Here is a 10,233-nt window from a genome sequence, read left to right on the forward strand (position 1 = left end):
ACTGAGTGGCTCGTGCCAGTTCGAATGTTTCACATTTGCTGATTGTGCGTTGACAGCGGTGCACAAGCACAATTATTAAAAACTTAACGTATTAGTCAATAATTATTGCCTAAAAAGGAAAATATATATAATAGGTGATGTTTTGGGAAATGGTCCTTCTTCAGAACACAACATAACCAATTTGGGTGCACATGTTAAGTGCAACAATTATATGTGCAATGAAAAAATGGGTCATTGCCCAAAACGTCGCCTATTGTATGTGTTTTTGTTGTATTTTAAGGCAGTGTTGTTGTTCCAGTCGGGCTGGAAAGCTGAAATTCGGCCCACAGTCGAATGCATATTTTCCTTAAAACCTGAACAATCCGATAAACAAAATAATCGATTCCGTATCCACAGCAATTACCACTGGGAGGCTGATTGGGTTCACTCGTAGGGCAGCCAGGGCAAGCATATAGCTCTGCGTTTGCTTCTAATTCTCTCGCTAAACACAAAACAAAACACACGACGATCCCTGGCATCGCTCAAGCGAGCAAATCGCCTCCCGTGGATGGTGACGCTATCGCAAAGGGAAACGGATTGACGTCCGCTACCGGCCACTGGTATAATTCAACCGTCGGGTTTTGGACGGCGTGATGTATCTTGTCCCGGATATAACGGGGCTTTGGGAGATAGCTACGTCACTGAAAAACATTGAAAACGCAATTTAAATATATCACAGCAAACGCTGATGAATTGAGCTGTCTCCACGCTGCACAGAGATGACAGGGGCCAGGTATTCCCGGTTTAGTGTTATACTCTACAGTAACGGCGCATTTAACTATTTAAGCTAAACTAAACTATAGGAATAGGTTTTACGCTTTTAACTGGCACAAAAACTGACACCTTTATTCAAGGCATCATGTTTGCAATAACCACAACACAAGCAGTCAAAATGCAAACAAAAAAGACAACTCTGATAATGATATGCACTGTCCTTGAATTTGATTGGTCCACACCCGAGACGGCTTTCTTTAGAGCCTAGTCTCCACTGGTGTTGGACCAAAAGACGCCAAAAGGCGTACAACTCAACAACAGCGTACTATCAGAGCAAAACAGCGTACTATTTTTGTGCCAGTTAAAAGAGTAAAACCTATTCCTATATCTTGTTACTGGCAAAGGAGGTCTCATAATGCAAACTATTACTTATTTTTAATGTACCAGGTAAGGCCGACTGAGCTACACAGCTCTTCTGCAGAAGCGATCTGGCCACAAATGATAGTCCAATGAAGTGGCTCATCATGTGGAAAATGTATAGCAGCCAAATACTCTCAGCGCACGTTTCTAATTGTGGAGGGAAAAACGGAGGACCCGGAGAAACATCCACGTGACCACGGGGAGAACATGCAAACTGCAAATATACAACAGGCGGCAGAGTTGGCATCGAACCCGCGACCTCCTGTATATCGGGCGAGGTAGTTAACATCTCGCCACCGTGAACCGCATTGTTCTGGAATTGTCTTGTCCGTTTCTGTGATTTGAACGGTGTGTTTTTTTCCATATTTTTACATCGCATTTAAAAATATATCTTTTTTTCATAACATAACAAACAATTACCACGCAACAATACGAACTGTAAATGGACATTTTTTTGTTTGTTTTACAATTGAAATAACGTTTAAAAAAAATTTCGCACATATATCCCGGGACACCCTGGTGTATCTCGGTATTTCGAGGACACACTGGAAATGGTTACACCGGCGGTGAGTGAGTTGATGATTTAAAACTCATTTCATTAGAACTGATTTTTTTTCCGTCTAGTTTGTTGTCCTTATAACCGTGCGCAATAAGTTCAGCAAAACAAACATTACATGCGGGAGTCCGTATGGGCAGGCGTGCGCCCAAGTGTCGAGTTGGTACGGTCGAGGCTCGCGCGGAGTCGATCGCGCGTGCTTCCGTCTCCCCACGGCGAGGAAACCACGAGGGAGACCACGGGCTCGCGTGGGGCGCGAGATAAAGTCAGCCGTGCAGCCTACGCGCACGCGTAACAAAGACAAAGTTCCCCCGAATAGCCCACACATCGGCTGTCGGGGCAAGTGCCGTTAGCGAGCACCGAAAGAAAGGCCGTAACGGCACACGACTGGATGGCGTGGATAACACCACGCCCGGCCACCTTTGTCTCCCCAATTCTGACGTTGACACACGGCGCCCGATACTCATTTTAAGTCTACGGTGTTGGCCGTGAGCGTAAATGAAACTTGGGTGGCCGCGTTAATAACGCAGAGTGGCTAACCACTACACGACCGTTCCCCACTCACATGCAGGGATATAGCCTGCACACACACGCGAACACACACACGCGCACAGCCACACAGCCTACACATGCATGCGTGAATACGCACACAGGAACACAGGAACACACACACACACGTACAGACACGTAGACGCGTACACACATACACTCACGGGGATCCGCACACACTGTAAAGACTCATGAGTCCGATGCGAGTGTGGACACCCATAACGCGTGAGTCTCGGGACCTTTCGACGTTACAGTTGTCACCGGAACACTCCCTGTTGACAGCTACATAGGTGCGATGTCTAATTCACTATTTGTGTCCGTGTGTATATGTGCGGGTGTGTGTGTGTGTATATAAGCGGTGTCTGGGGGAGCAGTAGTGTAGCGGTTCGCGAACCCGACGACCCTCGTACGATTCCCGCTCACGGCCAATAACAGTGGCGGATTATTTGAACCGGTCGCGGTTCTGGGCCTACCCTAGGTCGGCTCGGCCTTAAATGAGTACCTGGTGCTATGTTTAAATATCAGCACTGGGGCGACAAAGGCGGACGGGAGTGGTTCTGGCCACACCAGCAGCACTTGCTTGTCTCCTCGTCTATTGAGAGCTATACGGGGGACCTTTGTATGCGTAATTGAATTACGGTAGTCATTAGTTAACTCGTACGTTGTGCCGTGATAATAATAATAATATACCCGGTGTGTTCTACGTATCACTGTCATATTTGACGTCTCGTGTAAGCCAGGCAAGGTCATTTGTTGATGGGATCGAATCGATACGCCCTGGCTGCTGAATATACCACGCTCTCATCAGCGGTGCCACGCGGTGCTGATGAAGCTCGTGAGGTTGAAACCGGTGGGCCAGGGTTGGTGCAGTTAATGCTGACGTGCCTGGGAACATCATGTATAAAACAATGATCCAGAAGCACCCATATATATAGGCCGATGGGAGTGAGTGTCCCTTTATTTTAACCCTGCTTGTTTATTATTGGAATTTGTGATGCCCGACTGTAACGGGTATCGCACTGGAAGTCGCCGGTTCGATTCGATATATCTGTGCCACCCAGCAGTACACATGGATGAACCGGTCAGTCGATCGGCATGTCGTGTGTGGTGGGGTAAACTGTGGGTACCCTCCCTGTGTGGTGGGGTAAGCTGTGGGTACCCTCCCGACAGGGCCTCTCTGGATCTCCCTTTAGTGGAGGCCCTTTCGCCAGCAGTGGCGTGAGCGAACAATTGCAGGGCTGAGCCGTCTTTATGTATGCATGTAAAATCTGTATTGCATATAAAATCTAAGAACATAAATGACCATGTATATTTTTGTAAGTGTAATAATATATCAATATACCTGTACAATTTGAATGTATATTTTTTACAACGCTTGTGTGTGTTTACAAAATCTATATTTAAAAAAATGTGAATGTATTTGCCAATTCTCACGATGACAGGGTATAAATGTAACCGTTGGGCTAATGACGCAAGTGAGATAGCGAACAAAGCAAAAGAAACAAGGCAGACAGAACAAACTAGACGAAACAAATCGATAGAATCAAATTGTGACAATGACTCAAATAGCATTGCGAGAGCGTATGTGTAAATTGTTACTTAACTGTAAATTAAACGCTTAGCTATATTTTTTTATTGCAACCACTCTGCGTAGACCAGTCACTAGCGGAAGCACAACCACCTGAACCGAATAGTTTAGCAAGGATATCCTCGCTGAGACTCAACACCATCTTTCAGGTGAGTCCAGCGATTGTGATGTCTGGCCAATTCAATATTTTTTTGTGTTTGGCCTCGTGTGGGAGAATATTCGGAGAAACCTCGGAGAAAACCCCAGATTAAAACCCTGAGAAATCCCAGAGAAAATCCCGGCGAAAAACCCGGAGAAAAACCCGGAGAAAACCCCCCACGCATGAATGGTGGGCAGTGACACGGCCCAGCGGTAGCGCGTTCACCGTTCGTTTCAGAGCATCATGGTTCGAATCCAGCAGCAACCCTGGTCACTACTGCGGGTGTAATAACTACAATGATACCACGCGCCGTCTGCGTCACAGTGGACGGTAAGGATCGCGTGGCGTCATTCGCAGGAGTACACCATTGTTTGCCGGCGTCAGGATCCAAAATGACGCCGCAAATAACTCAGTTGGGATTACACACATAGCGGCAATCATGAACCCCCCCACCCAACTGCCAGACTGATTCGCCAGCTTACTCTTGCAAATGAGACCCATCTTGGTCTCTTGAGTTCTCACCCTGGTTAAAAACAATATAATCTTTGAAATAGAATTTTGGCCACGCGTTCCAGCCAATGGCCCAAATCGTGCTATGGATCTGCCGAATCTACCGCTGTGCTGCCATCTCTTGACACGTCGCAGATCTTGCCGCCTCACGACTATAGCACGTGTTACGCTCCTATGGCACGTGTTACGCTCCTATAGCACGTGTTACGCTCCTATAGAACGTGTTACGCTCCTATAGCACGTGTTACGCTCCTATAGAACGTGTTACGCTCCTATAGAACGTGTTACACTCCGGGTGGTCACCCACGCTCAACCCTGCTCAGCTATTGAAAGTCGGTCAAGTTCTTGCGATTTCAGGATGATTTGGCTGGAAGTCGTAGTGAATAAACTCAATCAATCGTAGTATTAAATGGAGAGATGTAGATATCGATAGTAATTTCTAGCATACATTTACTGATTTAGATTATCTAAAAGTTTGACATTGATACGTGTGGCGAAAATTCGCGGGTGACTTTGGCGTGCGTCGAGGCAAGCGTGTGATTCATGTTGTAAACCCCTTTCGCCTGACACAGACGCAGATATAAAGATAATAATGCTCATGTGAAGTGACGATCACCACTGCACGGCAGTCTTCAAACGTGCTCCAACTGATGTGAGTAACCATAATAATCATAGATTTGTTTATATGTATAGCAGCATCACTTATACAACTGCATCACACAACGCTGCGCAATCCAGCGGATTGAATCTACCCGTCCGGAACGCTTGAATGTCTCCTCCTTGTATGAATAGCGGTAATAATTATTTGTTTTATACAGCATCGTTTCTGCAAATTACATGAAAAAAAAGTTGCTGAAACATTTTGACGCGCTCCACGAATATTGTAAAAATTCCCCCGAAAAATGTTCATTGTAAAAACACAAGTACGAGAACAACAGATGAACAAACCCGACCAGAGCATTGGCCACGTGTATGTATGTTGAACTTCGTTCGCACCGTACACCGCAAGCCGTGCTAATGGGAGGTGCGGTGGAAGGACGGCAAACTAAACACAAAAAACAGTTCTAAGGAAATTAGTTTTCAATCCAGATGATTTCAAAGTGCTTCGCTCGAGTGGCCTCCTAATTGAGCAACATCAACCAATGGGCGGCAAAAAGCTCCCGACATCCAAGAGAGTCCAGGGAACAACGATGTGTATACTATCGCGTGTTTATCCAAGGAAGCCATGTTGAGTAGTAGGTCTCTTTTTGCACGAAGGGTCCTGCCGCTACAGTAGGCTTTCATTTGCAGATGGGGTTTTTTCAGCCAATTAATGACGCATTGTGTATACACGTAGGAGGAATCCAGAGCACCACGAGGAAAGTCACGCGTGCGAGGGGGCAACACTCTATCCCCGTACAGATGGAAACAGATAACGATTAGTCCATTCGCTGTACTGCCTTCTCCTGACGAGCTGGGTATGGCACTAAATGAACTCAATATATTTGTATATCTATTTGTGGCGACAGGACGGAGTTCTGTTTTATCTATTTCTAAAGTGCCCGTGTGTTCCAGATGTTCCCGAGCGAACCATCGCCTCCAAGATGTCTACCAATTTCTACGACACATCAACGCTGACACCATCCTCGACATCCCTCCCCGACGTCGACCCCACGACCAACGCCTCCGTCAGCAACGCGACTTGGCCAGCTCACGTCGCGCGCGAGTGCCTGGGCTTCAGCTCGACCGCCTGGTACCTCTACCTGGGACTCCTCTTCCCCGTGGGCCTCCTCGGCAACTCATTGGTCCTCTACACCTACTGGCGCTTGCGAGTCAAGCGCCAACTTCAGGAGTCGCTGGACGCCCTGCTGATGGCCCTGGCCGCCGCCGACCTCGTGTCGGTCGCCGTTTCCCCATCGTGGGTCTCCTCCGCACTCCACGCGGACGCGGCGCCTCGCAGCGGGCCGGGCTGCCTGGTCACGGCGACGCTGTTCAACGCGGCGCACTACGCGAGCGCCTACGTGCTGCTGCTCGTCGTCTGCCAGTGTTCCTTCGAGGTCCTGGGACCTCCGCACGGCTCCTTCGCCCGGCGCCTGCGGGCGAATCCCCTGGCGGCCGCGCTGTTCGCGACCTCGTTGAGCGTGGCGCTGTCCATCTCCACGACGTTGATCGCGAGCGCCGGCGCCGGTGGCGGTGACGATGCTCGCGCCGAGGAATGCCTCTCCTGCCGACCCGACCCACGCCACGGCCCCGCCGGAGGAGACCTCTTCAAGTTCTTCCTCGGCTTGGTCGCGCCCGCGTGCGCGATGTCGCCGTTTGCGGCGCGCGCCCTGCGCGAGGTCCTCCTGGAGGGGTCTCCGCCGCCACGGCAGGGAGAGGAGGCGGAGGCCTCGAGACGCAGAGCCGAGAGGAGGCGGCCGTACCGAGCCCCGTTCGGCATCGCCGTCGCGTGGGCCGCGACCAGACTCCTGTACGGCGCGTCGCTCCTGCTGCGCGTCGCCGTGTCGTGTCTCGACCAGGCCGGCGCGGCCTTCTCCGACCTCGCCCTCCTTGCCCTCCTCTGCTGCAGCTGCGCTTCGCCGCTGATGAGCGCCGCGCTGCGCGAGTGCTACCGGGAGAGCGTGCTGGTGTTCGCTAGGTGGGCGACGGGCCCCTGCAGAGGCATCTCCACGAGCCAGGCGCACAACAAGGTGATGCAGCCCATCGTGGAGGTGGCCGAGGCGAGGGGCGACAGCTGCTCGCTGCACTCGACCATCGGGGCCATCGAGTCGACCGCCACCCCGAGGATGGACGTTGCACGCGCTGCGATCCGATGGGACGCGTATCAGTCCGTCGAGGTTCGGGTCGGAGGGGATGATCATTCGCAGCCGCGGACGCCCGCATTCGGACATCGAACGCTCACCGTGTGACTCTGGTGTCGCGAGGGATCACGTCGAGGCTGTGCCCCCACGATTGATGTTGTTACAGTGAAAGCTGCGGTCATGATCGACACCGCAAACAAAATCCCCATCGTCATCATCGTGGTCATCGTTATGAAGAATCTAAAGCGTCGTAATCGTTGCCGTAGTCATCTTCACCACCACCGCCAACAGCAGTGTCACCGTTGATCACAACCACACCCACTGCCATCCTTGTGTGGTTAAATAATCATAAATCATCATCAGTCATCGCATCAATCACCGCTACCAACACCACAATGGAAATCATCATCATCATTATCCATCCTGGCTATATATCAATCAAAACTACCGCAATCATCATCAAGATCGCCATTAATCAAGATCACAGCAATCATCCACAACCACCACCACCGACGCAATCATCATCAACATCACCATCATAATCGCGTTGCATTCCCACCAGAAACTCCCACAACTCACTTGAACCTTCGTATACTGTCAGATTGTTCAGTTAGATTGGAACACGCAATACTGTGGTCGTGCGTGAGTATGCGGATCACAACAGAAAGGTTGTTTTCATAACAGCTCGCATTTGATAAGCAATACTGTATGTTGAACAACAAAATGTAACCTCAATTAACACTAGTCTGCATTGTGTAGACTGCCGGGTGCTGCTGCATGCATAACTGAAGTTACAACTTCTCGTGAGCGATCCGCGCGCGATCCGCCTTGGGCCAGCGGTTCTCAGCTTATCTGGCTCGGATGCTTCCCCCGATCACGTTGCGTGAGCAAAGCCTGTGTCCCATGCTGTGTATCGGTGTGCTTTGTCGCCGTAGCGCGGCACCTGACGTTCCCCGCAACACATTTCAAACGACTCCTGCACGGTCTCCACGCTGCAGGCTGCGCCTTCGTGAAAGGCAGTGGGGGTTGAGAATCGCTGCGGGCTACGACTGTAAAAACTAACAGCAGCGCGTCAAACCCGAGCACACGACGCCACTCGTGGCCGCTACAGTGAAACGATGCCCTTTTTTTTGGGGGGGGGTAAGAATGGTAAGCCAATCAAATTAAAACAACTAAATAAAGTTTGACCTAAATCGTCAGAGCGACGTATCCTAATTTATTACGGAAAACTCACCGACGCAGGAGGCGCCGTTACACCCGCTCATCCGCTGCATTGCGAATGAGCGGGTGGAGCGGCTATCGGCAGCTACATTCTGGCAATCCCACGCCGAGACAGGCCAATGAATAACCCCGTGTAGCCTGAACGCGCTGCCGGAGAAAAGCGCTGGTCGCGAGCGCCTATTCGTACGAGTGTATTGTGTTCACTCGTGTGTATGAGTGTGTGTGTGCGTTTGTATTCAAGTACTGGACATCTGTGGAAAAAGAGCTTCATAGCTCATCGGATTCCTCCACTAAAAATCCATAATCTGATTCTGTGGGCAGCGGTAGCTACGAAGCCGGCGATGCTGCGCCTTCCTCAAGGACGACTCAGCCTTAGCTTAGTTCCTTGCGCCGTGTGTGTGTCAATCTCAGCACTGGGAAGGCAAAGACGGACGTGGTTCTGGTCACACCACCCCCACTCCCTCCTGCCCGGCTGTCGGCTTATATAGGTGCTCTTTTACAGCACTTAAATCGCTTCAGCAGTCTGTTGAAGCTATTTCGGGGGATCTCTGAGAATGTTAAAGCTGTATATCCACAACGACCACAATGACGCACTCCGCCTGGGCAGACAGGATCTCTGTGTGCCACTCATTTCTCTAAATTTGCTTTCGTGGTTTTGAGTTGACACACACACGCAGGTCTATACACACGACTGCAAATACAAGATCCCCCTATAGCCTTCGCAGACTTTTGTGGCAAGTGCTGTTAGCGAGCAGCTATGAAGGCCGGCACGGCACACGAAGGGGGTGGATGGCCAGCACCACGCCCGGCCGCTTTTGTCTCCCGAGTGACGATTTAACACACCGCACCAGGTACTCATTTGAAGCAGAGTCGACTCAGGCGAGGCCCAGGACCGGTTCAGATAATCGTCACTGGTGTTGGCCGTGAGCGGGAATCAAACTTGGGCCGCCGAGTTCGTAGCATAGCGCACTAACCACTACACTACCGCTCCCCTCAGACACACACACAGGCACACACACCTAACGCTTTAAAATACAAATTGAGAAAGGGGCGTCATAATCGTAGAGGAGCGCACTAAATCGCTGCACCCATATACATACACACACACACAGACATCCATATAAACCAGATAACAGATTCACATTTTCTCGAAACAGCGGGATCACTTCGTCTCGCCTCTGCAATTTCACCCCCTCCCTACCCCCCGCCCCCTTGCAAATTGTGGCTATCTGTGCGTTTTCGCACAAATCGCACTGGGTCGGAGCTGGCCATGACGACTGCAGATTGGAGGAGGACTCCGAGATCGCTGGACGTTGATCCTCGTGCGCCGGGAATGAGTCCCCCTGTTCGTCACGCGGGCAATGCCCGCGTCGCGCTCAACATCTGTCAGATCCGACGCAAGGTTCTGTCAGCGAAGACGTTGAATTGACACGAGCCGTGGGCGGACGCAGGGATTACCCGGGGCTGTATGACGAGTCAATCCCGCTCGGTTTTTGCCGCCGCAAGGCAAGAGCTGCCAAAACTCAAAGCGCATCGCCCCGAGGTGGAGGGGTGAGCTCATTAGTCAAGAGACACCATCAGCCGGCGCCGCTGACATCCCATGTTCGACATCCTATGTTGAACTGGCATCCCATGTTCGACATCCTATGTTGAACTGGCATCGTATGTTCGACATCCTATGCTGAAATGGCATCCCATGTTCGACATCCTATGTTGA

The 10,233-nt window shown here is 50.7% G+C and overlaps 1 protein-coding gene across 2 annotated transcripts; it reads left to right on the forward strand.

The window, feature by feature from the left end:
* The first annotated feature begins 874 nt into the window (after nt 1–874).
* LOC116946233 (uncharacterized) lies at nt 875–9,881 on the forward strand. 2 transcript variants are annotated; one of them, XM_032961241.2, is made up of 3 exons: nt 875–2,568; nt 5,088–5,167; nt 6,070–9,881. In XM_032961241.2, the coding sequence occupies exon 3, from the start codon at nt 6,099–6,101 to the stop codon at nt 7,401–7,403; it is 1,305 nt and encodes a 434-aa protein (XP_032817132.2). In that variant the 5' UTR covers nt 875–2,568; nt 5,088–5,167; nt 6,070–6,098; the 3' UTR covers nt 7,404–9,881. The 2 variants fall into 2 exon arrangements, with proteins under 2 accessions (XP_032817132.2, XP_032817133.2); XM_032961242.2 differs by having other exon boundaries at nt 875–2,503.
* Nucleotides 9,882–10,233: the final 352 nt, after the last annotated feature.

This window comes from Petromyzon marinus, chromosome 26 (genome assembly GCF_048934315.1).
Source record: "Petromyzon marinus isolate PM22_M1 ecotype Great Lakes invasive population chromosome 26, UKy_Petmar_22M1.pri1.0, whole genome shotgun sequence".
Lineage (NCBI taxonomy): Eukaryota > Metazoa > Chordata > Hyperoartia > Petromyzontiformes > Petromyzontidae > Petromyzon > Petromyzon marinus.

Excerpts from the sequence above, each read along its gene's own strand:
- LOC116946233 (XM_032961241.2), top strand. The coding sequence starts at position 6,099 with ATGTCTACCAATTTCTACGACACATCAACGCTGACACCATCCTCGACA.